The following is an 18,275-nucleotide window of genomic DNA, read 5'->3' on the forward strand; positions in this document are numbered from 1 at the left end:
GGATAAGATGGGTGAGTATGGTTTGCAACATGCTGAATTGGCATCCTCCTGTGGGGCCTGAATTTTTCTGGGAATGTATATGCTGTAAAACATTCTGATCCACTGGTCAGGTGCTTGGAAAGTTTTTAAATGTATTAAGATGGAGGAAGAAGACAGTTTTAAAGGGTAAAGGAAAGTATTCTGAACTGGAGATGAGAGATTTAAGTTCTGTTCCGGTTCTTTGGCAGCCTGGACCGAAGTGCTGAGCTGAGCCATCTCACCTGATGCTTCTCTGAGCTGCACTCTTCTCAGGTGGTGGCTGAGACATCTCTCGCTTCTGTCTCAAAAGAATTTGTTTGAGCTGGGCATGATGGTTTACACTTGTAATCTCAGCACTCAGGGAGATTAAGGCAGTAGGATCACAAATTTGAACACATCCCTGGCAACTTAGTGACTTAGCAAGACACTCTTAAAATGCAAAGGTTTGGAGATGTACCTCAGTGCAAAAAACTTGCCTCAGTCACCAGTACTGCAAAAACTTGCTTGTTAACAGAGTGACGTATTGTGAAAACTAACCCAGGCCTCTGCTGATAGGTTTCGGTGTGACTGCTTCCTCTTTAAGGCAGTCCTCTGTCTTGTCACCTCACAAGGTGCTTCCCAGGTGCAGCAGCTGTGGGCTCTCTCCCTTGGGATCATCCTCTTGGCCCTCATCACCTCTGCTCTGCCTTTCAGATCACCGAAGTGGCCTTGGAGTACAACAACTGTCACAGGGACCAGGTGGTGGAGCACCTCCTTCAGCATCTGCGGCAGGTGGAGGCACCGGCTTTGCAGTCCCTGGCGCCAGAGCCACCTTCACTGCTGCCGGGCACATCGTTGATGGCAGCATTGCCCTGCTGCAACACTGTGGTGCTGCCCCAGGGGCACTCCTTTTCCAGGACCCACAACATCTGTGAGCTGTGTGTCAACCAGACTGCCGGGGGCGTCCGGCTGAGCTCAGTGAGCGTGCCGCAGTGCAGCTTCTTCCACATGGCAGCGGCTCTGGATTCCTTCTACCTCAAGGAGCAGACCTTTTACCACATGGCATCGGACAGCGTGGAATGCAGCAATTTTTTAACTTCCTATAGCCCTTTTAGCTATTATACTGCATGTTGCAGGACCATAAACAGGAGTGGGGTGAGCTTCATTGATTCTGAACAGAGTACCTTTGAAACCCCAGGCCCTGCGTTTTCTTCCCTGGAGAAGAAGTGCGAAGCTGCCACCCCCAGCTCTGTTCCTCACATTGAGGAGAACAGGTATCTCTTCCCTGAAATGGGCATGACCAGCACCACCTTCACAGGCCTGAGCTGCAGGACCAACAAGACCCTGAACATCTACCTTTTGGATTCCAATTTATTTTGGCTATATGCAGAGAGACTGGGTGCTCCAAGCTCCACCCATGTGAAAGAATTTGCCACAATTGTAGATGTGAAAGAAGAGTCTCACTATATCTTGGATCCAAAACAATCACTCATGAAGTTCACCTTAGGTACTGTAGGCAGTTTACTTCCCTGAGCATAAGTTTTGCTTAACATAGGTAACCCGGGTTGATGGTCTCATTACACTTGACTGTGGGGGTGACATAAACTCTGTAGCTAATTTTAAGTACTTATTTATTTATTTTGGTACTCTGCATTGAACTCAGGGCTTCTGCACTGAGCTACATCTCCAGCCTTTATTTTTTGCCTTGCTTTGGGTTTTTTTTGAGACAGGGTCTCACTGTGCAGTTCAGTGTGGCCTTGAACTCCTAGCAGTCATCCTGTCTCAGTCTCCCGAGTACTGGGATTACACCATCATGCCTGACTTCATTAAGTTTTTAGACAGTTGATCATAAATTGCCCTTATCTGTTGGTCATAATTTTAAGAGAACCTAATTTTATCTGTTAAATGGAACAGAAATTTCCTAACTCCTAATTTTGGATAAGTTTGTTAGCACATGGTGGGAAAGTCCAACTTTCTAGATTGGTAGTTCCTGTCACATGTCTAAGGTAGAGCCAGCTGTAGTAGTGGGAACCTGGGAACTGTACCATTCAGGAAAGTGAGAGGTGTTTGACAGGATATTCAGGGGCTGATGAATGCTAGCCATTAACACAGCATCATCCTAAAGGAGCTAAGCAGAAAGTAGTAAGAAAACAGAAGTACCTTGCCTCCTTTTCGTCTCATGGGTTTCAGTGTATCAGTATCAGGGCGACGCAGTGCAGTTTACAGCAGTGTTGAGGAATGCTGTTTGCCCTTGAGTGCCTAGATTGTAACAGAAAAGGGTTGAGTGCAATAAATGTCAAGTTGCAAACCAGTAGAAATTACTTTCCGGGGGTTGAAGCTCTATTATGGGAAAGCATTGCACAGCTCTGTTCCCGGGAGTTGGCAGCAACGGCAAACTGACCACCTTGTGCTGCAGCCCCCAACATACACACAAGGAAGTAAAATTCAAAAGCCTCGTTAGTTCAGCCTCACTGGAAATAGGGGAGACTGTTTGCCAAATGGAGAATTTTCAAATTTGGAAAGCAAGAGCGAACTCAGAGCCTCTAAATCTTAGTTGATTTAGCTGTCCTTTTCAATCTCGGTGATTCATGTTTCTTACATTAGTCATGTTCGTCTAAGGATTTATGTAAGTCTGGATTGTCTGTATCAAAATACAGTCATGAAGGCTCCTTGGTGATTCAAGGACCCTGTGACCAGCCACTTTACAGGGAACTCCCAATGCATGTTTTCTAAGAGCATCTTGGATATTTATTTTATTTTATTTATTTGTTTGTTTGTTTGTTTTTGGTAACGGGGATCAAACTTGGGACCTTGCGCTTGCAAGGCAGGTGGCAGCACCACTGAGCTAAATCCCCGGCTCTGGTATATAATTTTTTTAAAAGCAACAAGTATATATATTCTTTAAGAGTTGATTAGATTTTCCTGAATTCTATTCAGTAACACTTGAGCATTTGATGAGTTTGAGATGTGTTCCGCTTGAATTTAAGGGTTTTTAGAAAAAAGGCTTTGAATTTCATTTCGTCTCTGTCTGCTCTATAAAGTCCCGCTCAGCTGTTCTTTGTCCTGTAACTGGTGACTCGGGTCCTACAACCCCCTCCCCAGGTACTTGTGTCACTGTTGGCTTAGAGGGTTAGCTCCTAAGTCAGCCATTGCTACGGCAGTTTCAGAATTTAGATTTCAAAAACTTGGCCAACTAAGTCTTACTTGGTTATGATAATGAAGTCTCTTTAGTATTCAATACATGACATTCTTCACTTCCTTCTTGGTCTGCAGAATATGCCATTGCCCTTTAGGACGTCAAAATGGAGAGAAGAGAAAGAGAAGTAAAACTCAGCTTAGTGTTGCTTCAGCTGAGGTAGAAGATACTAAATGGTGGCTTTTGTGGGGAGGTTTGTGGCTCAAGTTAGGGTTTCTATCTATGAGTTTCACTTACAGATTTTTCTGTTGCATATCAATGAGTTATTTTTGTTCATCTTTTAAAAAACAAACTTGAAAAACTTTATGAAAGTAAAAAATCATCTTGTCCTCAATGAGCATTTTACACCCTCCGCATTCCCATTACTTGCACAATTATTGCATTTGGAGTTGTGCATCAAGGCCTTCGTGATACAGATTGAAAACTCTTCAGAAGATTGTGACACACACGTTGACACTGTATGCATTCTTACTTGGTGTGTGTGTGTGGGCCAGTGCTTTCAGGAAAGAGTAGGACAGGATTTCTAGTCTGAGTATTAGAGCACCCAACAGTGTGTAGTGTGTTGTTACCCTAAAGGACTGTCTGCCCAGCTCACTGTGTCAGAGCTAAGCCTGATGCCGCCCGGGCAGCTTTGTGCAGGGCTTTGTTTAGAGGTGAAGTGTTAAAAAGGTAAGCATGGGAAGTCGTCCCCATCTTTAAAGTGTGGAGCTTAAAGTAGGCCAGTTATTTTCCTTGTACCTAGAAAAGACCTGATCTAATTTTCTCTTTATTTTTAGAATCTTTTATTCAAAACTTCAGCATTCTCTATAGTCCCCTGAAAAGGCATCTCATTGGAAGTGATTCTGCCCAGTTCCCTTCTCAGCATTTAATCACTGAAGTAACAACTGATACCTTTTGGGACGTCATCCTTCAGAAACAGGTATGAAGTCTCCAGAGAGGCAAAAACCAAGCCATCTATCCGTATTAAGATAATTTCCAGAGCTGCACTGGTGGTTGGGGTAAATGGTCTGTTTTGAGTACTATGCATATTAGCCACATGACAGTCTGATGGTGGGACATAAGTGAATTGCATGTTTTTCTAATCACAGAAAATCCTTAAGAAAACACATAATTGAAAAGATGTAAAGGTGAAAATTTTTCAGTGCATTTTCTGCATAGTTCTGGCATTAACTGAATGCCTGGATTCTAAGCATAGCTGGGAAAGGAAGAGAGGTCATTTCCCAGGTGAAAGTAATGCCCATTTCCGTCCCACAGGACGTTTTGCTGCTCTATTATGCACAGTGGTGTGGCTTCTGTCCATCCCTCAATCACATCTTCATCCAGCTCGCTCGTCTCCTGCCAGTGGATACATTCACTGTGGCCAGGTAAGGAAACCTAGCCGTGGTGTGGGAAGGTCTCCCACTAACCTGCAGTAAGGTGTGGTTGGATTTCACTTTCAGCTGTAAGGCTTCTGTAAGGTGACCTTCTCCTGATGAATTCTGAGTGTCCGCGAGAGTGAGTGTGTTTAGTGCTGTCTAGATTCGTGGGTGGGCAAGTATGGGTCTGACTGCCTGGAATCCGTGGGAGAGGAGAACTGGGTTCCCACTGGCCTGGGCCTGGAGCCTGGAGCACCGCCCTTGTTTTCTTCCTCATTGGAAAAATCAGGAAGAACAGCTGGTTGATAGCCACAGGTTCTCATTTTATGATTCCGTGGGTACCATATGTGAACTCCCGTATAAACAGGCATTTTAATAATTTTTTTTTTTTAAAGCTCAAATGCAGAGTTTTTATATGAGGTAGGAAGCCGTTTTTCTGAGGTATGTTTAGATTTTCTTTCCCACCCCTCAAAATATCCCTCCAGATAGATTAAATAGAAAAGAAAATCACAGGAAAAAAAATAGAGCAAAAGATAAAATATTGGAATTGCTAGTTCTCTTGAGAGAACTTCCAAAGTAGAAGCAGTTGAAAGAATAATGCAAGAAAGATGAATAGATTGCATTAGAAGTATGTGTAGTGAAAATAAAGGAATATTGTATAGACTTTTAAAAAGGTACCTTAAGCAGTATCTGTCCCACTTGTTATTCATGCTTTGGGGGGTGGGGTGCCAGAGATCAAATTTGGGTCCTTGTGCTTGCTAGGCAGGCGGCAGTACCACTGAGCTAAATCCCCGACCCCCTGTCTCACTTGTTATATACAGTGTACTGTCAGGTAACTTTCACAGTCACACAACCGATCAGTGAGGGACCAGAATTCAGAATCAGGATTTTTTACTCTAGATCCCTCACAGTTAAAAGGTTAAAGGACAGGTAGGTAAGAGTGACTCTTGTGTGAACAAAAGATACGGCAGGATTTCTGCGTGCAAGGACAGAGTACATAAATAAATGGGGAAATTTGAATCTAATAAGTGTAAATTAAAATACTAATAGTGTAATATACACTTATAAATTCATAAATGCCTTTAAGTGACAGAATCTTGTGTTGATAAAATAAAGTGAAATTGGCACAGTCAGATGTAGCTAATGGAATGAGCAAATTGGCATAAGCCTTTTGGAAAGCATTTTGGCAACATTTGCAAGAAATCACAAAAACAGTAATATATTTCTAACCCAATTAACTTCACTTTAGGGAATTCGGGAAATCAGAATTCCAGAGAAGTATGGGCCAGTCATTACAGTAGATGAATGGGCTGTCAGTTATACTGGCCTTTGATGGAATTTTTTGCCCACTCTGGAAAGCTTTCCAGATTATTCATTGAAAAGTAGAGTATGAGATAATTGGTCCTAAAACAGTAAAAGCTTACAGACCCAGCCAGAATGAGAATCCCAGGAAGAAAGCACTGGTTAGCCTGATAGAATTCCAAGTGGACTTTCATGGTGCTTTTCTTTTAATTTCAGTTTGCTTTTTCGTTGGGGTAAAAATCAGGAAGAAAAAAAAGCATTTGGTTATAGAATATAGTGTTTAACACCACATGCTTGAAAAGTGGAACGCCGCTGTTTTAGATAGCCTTTTGCAGACAGGTAGGCACGCTGTTTTGTTAGTTGTGGTGAAATTGTTTTCATTCAAGAATTACAGGTTTATTGTAATGAATTTCATCCCTTTAAACACATGGCAGTGATTTACACAGACACACACACACCACTATGCTTTCTGAAAGCTCCTATCAGGGTAATGGCCCCAAACGTTTCCAGCTTTTGGGTGCAGCTTTCCCACCAGGACAGGGTGGCTCCTTCCGTGGAAGGTGCCCACTGTCCTGTCTGTACACATGGGAGCCTCCCTGCACGCCGCGTTTAGTGCTGCTGCTGAAGGACTGACCGCCTGCCCAAGCAGTTAGAGAGCTTCTGTAGTGATCGAGCACAGGATGAATGATTTAGTGCTGATGTCATTTTCTCTACTCAAACTGTAATCTAAAATCTGCTAAGAAAACACGATGATGCGCTGTTACGGCCTCTGCCCAGGTCTGCAACATAGAAAGCAGGATAATCTGTCTTCATAGAGATATAAGTTTTATTTAGTGATTTCTATTCATTTTTTTTCTTTTGGTTTTTCATTTTATTTTGTTTTGTTTTGTATTTTGAGATAGGGTCTCACTTTGTAGTACAGGCTGGCCTTGAGCTGTGTATCCCAGACTAGCCTCAAGCTCACAGTGATCCTCCTACCTCAGCCTCCAGAGTGCTGGGATTATAGGTATGCACCACAACACCCAGCTTCCATTTTTTTCTCTAGAACTTGTTCAGGGATTGAAGTACCTGGCCAGACAAGTTAACTACTCTCGAGGCATCTGTGAGGCATTTGAGGGAGTCCATTTTTACTTTCAGGACATGACATTACCCTGTGGTGGAAGGTTTCCTGATAGTGAAGAGTAGCATGCCCTGAAGCTCTCAGTATTTGACACGCACCTGGTGGTGTCCTCACTGCAAGGGGTGTAGGAATGCACTAGGTTCTTCAGTTATTAGAAAGTTCCTTCAGGTTGGGGTTTGCAGCCCACTCTGTTAATTACTATACTTTCCCTTCGCCTCTGCCAGGATCGACGTGTCTCAGAATGATCTTCCTTGGGAATTTATGGTTGACCGGCTTCCTACCATATTGTTTTTTCCCTGCAACAGGTAAGGCTGAAATTTTTTTAATATTGGAGGATAGGATTCTCTTGTTGAGGTCTGATGATAAAAGGGGGATACAAAAAGTAAATCATTTGTTACGACTAAACTGTTCAAAGAATGTGCCATTAGAGACAGAGATCTGCTTTCCTATCAGAATGTCACATGTGGTGATTTTCTTTGAAGAAATGTGCTCTTTCCTGTGTCTGTTTCTTAAACGTGGATGCATTTGCCCATCAGAATTTGTTAGTTTTCTTGGCCTCTGGGAACATACAGAGATGACAAGATTGACAGGAAAGAGCTTCATGTAGGTGTGGGGCAAGGCAAAAGGCAGTCGATGAGCGCGGCCTTCCCCAAGATTTCCACACGCATCACTTCTCATTTAGCCCTCCAGCACCCACATCCTTCTTGTACAAGAGGGGCTTCTTATCCACTGCGCCATCATCCTTCCTTGGAATCATGGAACCTCTGAGAAGGCGCTTCCGCTGCATGTGTGCAGGTCCTCACCTTGATCTTTCTGCATTTGTGTCAATGTTGCTCCAAGGTCGGTCATTACAGCAACTCTGCTGGCAGCTCCCAGCAAGCAGGGAGGGCACGCTAGCAAAGGGGAAGGGGAGTGAGTGAGCGCACCTGGTCGAAGGGTTTCAGTGGAGAAGGAAAGGAACCCTGAGCCTTTTAAAGCCTAGTGAGCCTGCCAGCCTGAACTACAAAGCAAGACCCTGTCTCAAAACCAAAAATACGAATAAAACCTAGTAAGCTGGATGTTGGCGCTCTTCTTATATCAAGATTCCCTTTGATTTTAGGGTGGGTCCTCATGGGCATCCACTCACGTCCTCTCTGGGAAACATGTTGCAGGGTCCTTAAAGGAGGGTCCTCACCCACATGCATAACATTTACTGTTTGAATTCCTGTCTCCCTTTGTCAGTCATCGTGCCACTGTATGCTTATCCTGTTCGTGTAGGGGAGTGCTTTCTTCGTATCTGTTGAAGTATTGCCTTTATTTCCGAGAATGTTTGCCAGAATACTTCCTATGGTACAGTAGTAGGGTCTTGTCAAATCACACACTAAAAACAGAGCGTGACTCACTCTGTTCTTCTGCTGGCTGTGTCAAGATGAGCCTCTTGCTAAGAAGTGTTTAAATTGCCACATAATCAAGGAATTGTGGACACTAACACTAGCAATTTCATCTGTGTGGGACAGAAGTTTGGCGTGTAGTTAATGACATGTAATTTTGAATTCCAAACATAGTTTGATAAAGTAATGAACCACCCAGCATCCATCACTGGGTGAAAAACTCGGCTCCTGTAAAGGAGTATATGTTGAGAAAGATGGAGAAACAAGAGCAGGACAGGTGAGGGTGAGGGCTTCCTTGGAGCTACATGGGTTCAGAAGCACGAAAGTGGCTTTGTTCTGCAGATCTGGGTGGGCCAGTTACTGCAGCCCCTTCCTCTGCCCTTTGCATGCTGTTTGAGACAGGGTCTCACTATGTATACATACATATATATATATATATATATATATATTTTAGGCTGGCCTTGAACTCACGGTGAAGCCTAAGCTGGCGTCACACTCTAAGCAATCTTTGGCCACATCCAGCCTGTCCTTCACATTGGAAAGGTCAGAAGGGAAATACTGTCCAGTTCTGTTTTAACAGAAAGAGCTTGGTATTTTAACAGAAAGGTCTTACTGCTTTGGAATGGAATTTTTCTCATTTCCTAAAAACAAATGGTAGGCACAAGTGAAGTAAGCTCACCATTAGCTGGCCCAAAGAGTATGTTTGGCTTACCCAGGAGGGAAACGAGCAAGTGGTGTGAGCTGACACCTTGCAAAAGAGGAAATGCAGAAGGCTGTTTGATCACATGTAATAAGGCTTTTTTCATGATTGACCTGCTCACACTGTTTTTAGTAAAAAGAATATAAATTTGTACTATGAAAAATGCAAATTTGTACATGGAGTAGGTGAAAATGTGTTCAGAAGGGAAGGTGTCAAGGTGTTGATCGCTTCAGAGAGGTGAGGATTGTAAGTGATTTGAAGATGTTTCTTGCACCGTTTTTCTGTTGCTCATGAGTTGTGGATAATAAATGTCCCCTTTTTTATGACTACATGTTTGCAGTTCGTGCACTTTCCTGTCATCTTGGGGAGTGGTCACCTGTACATATTACAGCATCTTTCCCTTTTTAAACTCCCCCTCGTTCCCATCCCCTTTTTCATACTTGTTAGTGCTGTTTGCCTCAGCCCATGCTGTGGCATGTGCGTTCACATTAGGGGAGCTCACAGAGTTCCTGTACGCGGCCGATCTTCATTCCTCTCGTTTCCCTCCCCTCCTCCTCACCTCTCACCCTTGTTTCCTTGGACCCCTTCACTATTGCAAGAGATCCGTCCCTTTGTCCCTTTCTGTCCATCCTTTATCATTTTTTTGTTTTGTTTGTACTTCGCCTAGCTCACATGAGAGCTATCACATGGTGTTTAAGCTTGTGTGTCTGGTTTATTTCACTGAGCATTATATTTTCCAGGTACATCCATTTTTCCTGCTAGTGTCTAAGATGTGTCGTAGTGTTCCATTGTATATAGATAGCACATTTCCAGTCATCTGCTGGTGGGTACACAGGCTGCTTTCAGGATGTAGCTGTTACAGATTGTGCTGCTATAAACATGTATACATGTATCACTGTTGTAGTCTGACATCTTAAACTCTTTGGGGAAGATGCCTAGCAGGAGAATAGCTGGGTCGAATGGAATTTCTAATTTCATTCCTTGAGAAATCTCCATACTGATTTCTGTAATGGATGTACTAGTTTACATTCCCACCAACAATGCAGGAGGGTTCCGTTCTCACCATAGCTATGCCAGCATTTGTTATTGTGTGATTTCTTAAATGATTGCTACTCTTTCTGGAGTAAAATGGAATCTTATGTGTTTTAATTTGCATTTCCCTAATGGCCAGAGATAATGAACATTTTTTTTCATACATTTGTTAACCATTTGTATTTCTTCCTCAATGAAATGTCTGTTCCTTTTCGTGCCCTTTTTTCTTTTTGGTACTGGGAATCAAACTCAAGGACCTTGTACTTGCCAGGCAGGTACAGTACCATTGAGCTACATCCCCAGCCCTTTTCTGTCCATTCCTTGACTGGGAAACTCCCTTTTGATGAAAGTTCCGAAGGAGAGACTGAAGGAGCCTGTCTCTAGCCATGCACTCAGCCCAGCCATCTGTGCCCGGCCTCTGGTCATGCCTCCCTTCTCCAAAGGGTGACCATCAGTTTCCTGCTTGGGGTTATCTTGGAGCTGCTCCTATAGTAGCTGACATCAGACTCAGCCCGGTAGGGTGGGTAGTGCCTGGCTTAGTTGTACACATATGTGATCCTAGCCACTTGGGAGGCTGAGGCAGGAGGATCAAAAGTTCAAGGCCCACCTGGGAAATTTAATGAGACACCATGTCAAACTAATGGGGGCTCAGGTCTGGGGATTGAACCCAGGGCCTTTGGTGTAAGCTACCTCCCCAGCTCCCCATCCTCCCCTTTTTTTGGTACCAGGGATTGAACTCAGGACCTTATGCTTGTGAGGCAGGCAGCGGAACCAGAGCTAAATCCCCAGCCCTCCCCTTTTTTAATTTGTAGTTTTGAGACAGGGTCTCATTAAGTAGCTTGAACTTGCAATCTTCCTGCCTCAGCCTCCCAGAATGTGGGGATTATAAACATACACCATCATGCTCAGTACAAAGTAATTTTAATGAAGGAGGTGGGCTGGGCTGGAAATAAAGCTCCATGGTATATCTCTTGCTAGCATTTGTGAGGCCCTGAGTTCCATCCCCTGGACTGGAAAAAAAAAAAAACAACAACAAAATGTAGATGCCCTGACCTGGCCTTGGGCCAGGTGGTGGGGGTACTCACTCTCCAACAAGGGATTTCGGGGTGGCCCCCACAGAAGAACCTCACTGTGTCCAAGGAGTGGCTGGCCCCTCCACCAGGATGAGAGAGGCATCAGACACAGGGGTGGATGGATCTCTTACCACCGTACTTCAAAAGGACTGCTTTGGGGGAAGCGGTGTGAGTCCTGTCCTAGCTACTGTTTGAATGTGAAAGCATTTAGCATAGTTGTCAGGGAGGTTACTGGCGTTGCCCTTGGGTATAGCACGCTTCCAAGTGTTGTCTGTAAACATCTCCAGAGCAGTGCTGCACTGTGCTGTGCCCTCGGACAGTGTGCCCTACAGAGGGAGGGTCGGTCTGCCAGCCCCTGTCAGCCCCTGCCAGCCGTCCTCTCAGGCTCCATGCAGGCCCCATGCAGGGCTCCCATGTCGAGAACTGTGCTTCAAAGGAGGGGAGAGGAAAATACTCTAAATTATTTTATGGTATAAAACAATCTGTGTGCAAGGTGCCAGTTCTTTAGGGTTAAGATTACCTCAGAATTTTAAAAAACTTTACTTGAAGGCATCCATAAACATTGCATAAAATGTGGCATATCTATTTTGATTTTCTTGTTTTTGTTAGGGAAAGGGCTACCCTTTAATAGAGTGAACGCCTTTTGTCATTTTTAGCTATTTGGCCCCTGACTGTGGAGGGAGTGTGGGTTTTTAATTAGTGCTTTCTTAAGGAACAACAATGCAGTCTTTAAAAAACTTACATTGAGCACCTAACAACCGTCCTGTGAGGTAGGGGACACTTACTGTCCCCATTTTACAGAAGGAAGACAAGTCACTGTGAGAGCACAGGACAGTGAGCAGAGCCACTCTGGGCAGCTGGTCTCTGGATCCCTGCCCTTGACCTCTGCTCTCGTTTCTGTTTCTTGTGTTTTTCTGTTGTTTTGTTTTTGAGACAGGGTCTTGCTATGTAGTACAGGCTGGCCTCAAATTCACAGCAATCCTCCTGCCTCAGCCTCCTGACTGCTGAGATTACAGGTGTGTCCATCACACCCAGCTCCTTTAATAAGTGCTGGAGCTGATCCCCCATCTGTTGACACACCTCAAACATAAATGCAGAAAGTTGGTAGCTTCAATTTAGTGAGTGCAGCTAGACTGTGCATCCATAGTAAACAGATCTCAGGAACTACGTCTGTCAGACATTAAATGTTAAGTTCTACGGAGAATTTTCTAGATAAGAATGCTGAACAAAGCTACAGGGCAATCTCTTCCAGTGTGGCTCTCCTTCCTTATTTGACATTTTGAGGCCCAGAAGCCATAATTTATCCGGGTCCCTCGGCTGGTCTGTTAGCTCAGTAGGACCTCCATGGGCATAAGCCCAGTGTCCCCTGAGGGCAAGTCACTCCCACTTGAGAACTCCAGCCTTAGAGAACATGTGTAAATGCTCACTGAGGAAACAGGCTGTTTTCAGGCTTTCCGATTTCCCTAAGCACTGTGGATGGTCACAAAGCCACCTGGTGACAGTCCTTCCCAGGAAGCCTGTCCTGCATGGCCCCTGGGGCCCACAGAGCGTCCGGAAGACCTCTTCCATGTGTTCCCTGTGCCTTCTGTCATGGGTTTCAGGTTGGGACCTGGGAGCCCTTGTCTTTCTAGAAAGTTGTGTTTAGAAACTGAGTTGGAGGCCTGCCTCACAAGTGCAAGGTCCCGGGTTCAATCCCCAGCACCAAAAAAAGGAAACCGAGTTGCTCAGGAACAGACACATTTAAGATAAGCTGCCTTAATCACAGCACAAGTGAACGGGACAATCTCCTCAGAGTGTCTGCCCATTACTTTGGTTTTGCTTACTTTTTCAAGCTAAGAGTAGATGGCCTGAGCTCCAGAAGCACCTGGCCTGTGCCTGCTGCCATGACTCGTATCTGACTCCTCTCCCTCTCTCTCCAGAAAGGACCGAAGTGTGAAGTACCCCGAAGACCTCCCCATCACCCTTCCGAATCTGCTGAGATTCATCCTGGGTCACTCAGACCGTGCCGTTGTCCCCACGGATGTGGCCAGCGCCCCTCCCAGAGGCTGTGCCCAGAGTGAGGCAGCCTTACAGCAGGGGCACATCGCCCACTTGGAGAGAGAGATCCGGACACTGCGAGCAGAGTTACGCAGCCTGCACCGGGCGCAGGTGCAGGTGGAGGGGCAGCTGTCCAGTGCCCTCAGGGATGAGCGCTGGCTACGGAGGCAGCAGCAGGCCCTGGAGCAGCAGCACAGCCTGCTGCGGCAGCACAGCGAACAACTGCAGGCCCTGTACGCGCAGAAGGCCCGGGAGCTGGAAGAGCTGGCGGACGCCTCGGAGACCCTCCTCACCGAGAATGCGTGGCTCAAGATCCTGGTGGCCACCATGGAGAGGAAGCTGCAGGGCCAGGAGGGGGCGGAGGACCCGGCCCCACCGAGAGCGACACACCCTGACCACCCCGAGCCTGCAGGTGCCCCCCTGCTACCTGGCAGCAACCCCCCACCTTCCATTGCCAGCTCCCCACTGGTATCTGAGAGGAAGAATGAGAACAGGACAGACTAACTCGAAATAATGAAGGAATCAGAGGTGAAAACTACACTGGGAATATATTTATGCAAATTTTATTGAAACTTATTGTAAATAAAGATTTTCTCAGTGGTCTAGAAAATGAACTTGAATGTTTTCAGCTTTTATTGACAGGGATGACTCCCTTCTGCTTATTGCACAAACTTGGTATCTTCGAGACAAAAACAGTAGCGCAGTCTGTTGAAGAGCTGTCTGAGAAGTTAGTCTATAATTTAGTGGCTCAATGTCAGGAGTTCTTTTCCCACTCCCCTTCTGCTGCTGCCTCTGTCATATGAAAGGATGAAAGGTTCATTTCCTGGCTACTCAGAAAACTTGAGTGCAACAGCTGGACTATTGAGAAAGAATTCAAAGAGAGGCCATAACTTAGCCATTTGAGTGTGACTGGTGTCTGTACTAAAAAACATTGGTATTGATAAGAACAGGGAGGGCTGTTGCGTCGTATTCCCCGGTCTCCGGGCATTTCATCTTCCTCCCAAAGACCCTGCCAGCTTTACCCACCCCAGTGCTCCCACCCCACTCTGATGGGCCCGACTCAAGCTCCATAGATGTCCCTGGCAACCAGGGCTTGGGGTAAGAAAACCGAAAGTGACACTGGTGAGAAAGCCACATTTAATCATTTCAACACCGAAGCTTCACTGGCACAGCAAACACTGCAAGGCAAGTCTGACAGTGGAGCAAAGGTCAGTTCCAAGGCCAGGCTCAGAAAATGCAAGTCCCAGCCATGCGTGGACAGCTGGGCTACTTGAGCAGAGGTAGAAAGCCCGGAAGGACTGAAACGGGAGGACGGATCAAAGGCCTCGGCCTCTTCTAACCACTTCCTCCAAAGGCCACCAGCTGGCATGGCCTCTGCTGATACCCAACCTGGCCCTCACCGTCTCTTCCCCCCTTAGCCAAGGGTATTTCCTCCTCTGCTTCCTAAGGGTCCCCAGGAGCCACCTCGAAGTGGTTCAGGACCGCTTTCAACACAGTGGCCTCATTAGCTACCCCCTTCCCACCCCAAATTGTTTAATGTCTGACGCCCAGTTTAGGTGTGTGCTGCTAAAATGGAAGTGTTCCCTGGAGCTCCCCACAGGGGTTCTAGAAAGTAGATTAGTTCAACATGCTTTTCAGAGGCGGCCCGAGCTCTGCTCCCTGGCCATGCTGTTTGCAGGTGGCTCAAGTGTAAAGGGCCAGTGTCTGAGGTTAAGCCCGGGCCAACTCCGGCTCATTAGCCTAGATGCCAGTACAAGCCACGTTTGAATCATGTTCAGGAGGTGCTTGCAGTGGCGGGGTTAGGAGCCTAAGCGAGCTCAGTGAAGTATACACAGGGGACAACTTGGAGATGCAGCTGACAAGGTGGGGCCTTGACCGAGAGCTACCGAGTCCTCGTCTGAGAACAAAGTCCTGAGCTCAAGTCCCACCAGCCACTCGCATGAAGTACAGTCTGGCAGGGAGCATCTGGTGGCTCCTGTGAATGGGAGCGTGCACACAGTGCTGGGAGAGCCAGGCAGGGGCCTCGTGACAATCTAGGGACCTGCCCACCCTGTGAGAAAGTGAAATCCAGTACCCAGCAGGTGGGTGGTCACCAGAGAGGAAAGGAAAGGAAGCTGACTTGTGAAAAGGGAAGTGGCTGGGATGTGGGGGCGCGACAATAGCCTCCTCCTCCACCTTAAAAAACAAAGTGTTTCCTCTCTCTCCTGGGCTATTTGGGTTTCAGACAGAGGCAGCCACCATGGGCTCTGGTGTTTCTAGGGAGCCTGAACTAAGGGGAGTTCTCAGCATGCGCAAGACCAAAGGGACAGGAAACTGCTCTGCTACCCAGCTGTCTGGCAGCCCTCGGGACTCGTGTCCTTCACCGGCTCCCAAGCAGATACGGTGGCTTCCTTGCAATAACGCCGTCGCTAGTCACTGCTATTCAACTGCGTCTCCCAGTCAGAGGGAGGGCTGTGGTTCTTCTACCTGGTACTAACCAGGCAGCAATCACCAAAGCACCCAATCGGTCAGCTGACCCAATACCTGACCCCTCACTTCCTTCACATACCGTGGAGAGACTACAGCCCCTGCCACGTGCAGCCGGGCCTTTAAAGTCTGAGACCCGCCTCATCGCCAGCGGGGTCGCAATCTAACTGGTTCCTCCCGTGTGCTCTAAGTGATATTTGAAAAATCAGCAAAAAGGCTTAAGCACGTGCTTCTGGGGCCTATTTACAGTTCACAGGTTTGTTAATTCACGCATTACAGTAGTTGCTCTGTCAAAAACAGGCTCAGCTAAACATTCAAGTAACAGAAGCTCTAAGGGCCATGAGCCCCAGCAAGGTCAGGCCTACCCACTGCCTGCAATGGGCAGCCCCACCAGGAGGCCAGGGAGAGGCCAAGGACAGCCAGGCCCCCGGAGTCAGTGCATGCGATGATGAAGCCTGCTGAGGCCATGCCGGCAAGTGTCAGCCCTTCCTCCCAAACAGCAGCATGTCTGTATTCTGCCCTCCCGGCGCCTCTCAGCTGGCTGCAAACGGGACCAGGAGCCTCATGGCCCAGATCAGCCGTGTACTTCCGGGCCACTGGGGGTCATCAACTTGGCCTTCCTCTCCACACACGGTCCCTTGGCCGAATACTGCACCAGCAGGAAGGGCTCCTTGGTCTCGCCATCCCCTACGATGCTCTCCTCGTCCTCCGACTGGCTGATGCGCTGCAGCCGTAGGTAGCACCAGCAGCCCAGGATCAAGGCCCCCAGCGCAGCAATGGCGATGAGGATGACGATGACTGTGACCACACCAGTGGTGGGGCTGTGGTCCATAATAGACATGGTCAGTGCTGGGGCACTTCCGGAGCAGGAAGCTCTCAGGGCCAGCTGGCTCAGTGAGGCTGGAACTCCGGCTGGACACAAGAGCCCTAAAACACACGGCAAGGTGAAGCTACACCAGGGAATCCACTAGGAACAAGACCTCACAAGTGTCAGTTAGTGTGACTGTATTTGGGGGGTTGTGTTTCTGCAGTACTGGGGACAAACCCAGAGTTCACTACCGCTGTTCACTGTCCACTTCCCAACCCTTTTTATCTCTGAGACAAGGTCTTGCAAGACTTGAGCTCACGATCCTCTTGCCTCAACCTCCTGTAGTTCTGGGATTCGGCTCCATGGGTAAAGAGCCTGACCATCCTGGCGACATCCTAGTGAAAAACACACAACAGGCTTTCACTCTCTTCACAGATGCCCACCCCAGCCTGCTTCCACCAACTCCTCTGATAACTGTTTAGTAGCAGACGGCCAAGACACCCTCGCTCAACCACCGGCCTGAAAAACGGGAGGGGAAGATGGGAGATACTGCAACAGCTGTGGCAGGGGGTGCAAAAGGGCTGGACTACTCTGGCTGTTCGGTTTAAGGAGCACATCCTGGCAGCTGGCACCATGGGTGTCCAGGAACCGCTCGGGGACTGAGAGGAGCCAGTGGCTTCCTGAAGGCTGGAGAGGAGGGTCTCAACAGCAGGGAAGTGACATCTGCCCGTTGGGAAGGGGTGACACATACAGAGAAACCAGTGCTTCTGGGCCCCCTGTGCGTGGGTACAGCAGATGAGCTTCTGCCACGAGGGACTGCAGCTGGCCTGGGAAGACCCCGGTGCTCAGAAGGCAGAATGAAGTCAACCAAGCATGCAAAAGGGAAGGGGGTCCCAGCACCTCCAGGCACCGGGGAGGCAGGGGAAGTATGACAGCCAGTTCCTGTCTGCACACAGATCAGTGTCTAGTGCGGAAGCCAAGCTGCTACAAATGCAGGTGCCACATGACTACAAGGAACCAAGTGACACTGAACTCTGAGAGCAGGTGAGTTGCAGGAAGGCCACGGTGGTGAAGAACATGCCCAGCAGGGCAAAAGCAGCTTCTGAAGGGAGGAGGGCAGCCAGCCGGTGTGCGTGAGGCATGGTCCCACCAGCAGCCATGGGACTAAGAGAAAGAAGTCCGTCATCCCCAAGCCCCCAGCCCTCCTCTGCAGCAGCAAGTCCTGAGTGGCAAAGCAGAGGGGGTCTGTGCGACGCGTTTCAGCTCCAGAACACCCAGATTCCAGTCTCCCTCTCAGCCTTCCAGGGCTCGCTCGAGGTGACCCCCAAGGCCTAGCCTGAAACAGACCCAGCGATGAGGGCTTTGCTGCTGTTGTTGTCCTGGGTGCTGCAGCTAATGGTCCTTCTACCCCAAGACCCTGCACTGTCTCCCCTCTCCTGCTGGCTGTCATGAGCAGGGAGCCCATCAGAGCAGCTCACACCCCAGCAGCCAGGAGGGAAAAGGACAGGCCCCAGCACACTCCACACTGGGCTGGGCAGTCTACAAGGAGCACTGGGTGTCTCAATTTGGTTTTGTTTTTCCTCTTTCTTCCTTCAGTACTAAGGATGGAGCCCAGGAACTTGTGCATGCTAGGCAAGTAGTCTACCAGTGAGCCACATTCCCGGCCCTTTTTATTTTTACAGACAGGGTTTCACTAAGTTGCCCAAGCTGGCCTCGAACTGGTGATCGTCCTACCTCAGCTCCTAAGTAGCTGGGACTATAGGCAAGGACTACTGATCCTGGGCTGAGCTCTTTTTTTTTTTTTTTTTTTTTTTTTTTT

At 47.6% G+C, this 18,275-nt stretch overlaps 2 protein-coding genes across 4 annotated transcripts in view; one reads left to right on the forward strand and one right to left on the reverse strand.

Moving 5' to 3' along the window:
- Txndc11 (thioredoxin domain containing 11) overlaps positions 1 to 13,747 on the forward strand; it is a 57,628-nt gene extending 43,881 nt beyond the window's left edge. For all 3 annotated transcript variants that reach the window (XM_010610000.2, XM_010609999.3, XM_010610003.3), the window contains 5 exons: positions 712 to 1,504; positions 3,970 to 4,112; positions 4,448 to 4,557; positions 7,195 to 7,275; positions 13,065 to 13,747. In XM_010610000.2, the coding sequence (XP_010608302.1) occupies positions 712 to 1,504; positions 3,970 to 4,112; positions 4,448 to 4,557; positions 7,195 to 7,275; positions 13,065 to 13,686 (1,749 nt within the window). In that variant the 3' untranslated portion in view covers positions 13,687 to 13,747. The remainder of the gene's footprint in view (positions 1 to 711; positions 1,505 to 3,969; positions 4,113 to 4,447; positions 4,558 to 7,194; positions 7,276 to 13,064) is intronic.
- A 34-nt stretch (positions 13,748 to 13,781) lies between these two features.
- On the reverse strand, positions 13,782 to 18,261 carry Snn (stannin). The gene has a single exon (XM_010609998.3). It carries the CDS (start codon positions 16,487 to 16,489, stop codon positions 16,223 to 16,225), a length of 267 nt encoding a protein of 88 aa, XP_010608300.1. The 5' UTR covers positions 16,490 to 18,261; the 3' UTR covers positions 13,782 to 16,222.
- Between the last annotated feature and the right edge of the window lie 14 nt (positions 18,262 to 18,275).

Source organism: Fukomys damarensis, unplaced genomic scaffold, assembly GCF_012274545.1.
Source record: "Fukomys damarensis isolate Sample0158 unplaced genomic scaffold, DMR_v1.0_HiC HiC_scaffold_34, whole genome shotgun sequence".
In the NCBI taxonomy this organism is placed as follows: Eukaryota; Metazoa; Chordata; class Mammalia; order Rodentia; family Bathyergidae; genus Fukomys; species Fukomys damarensis.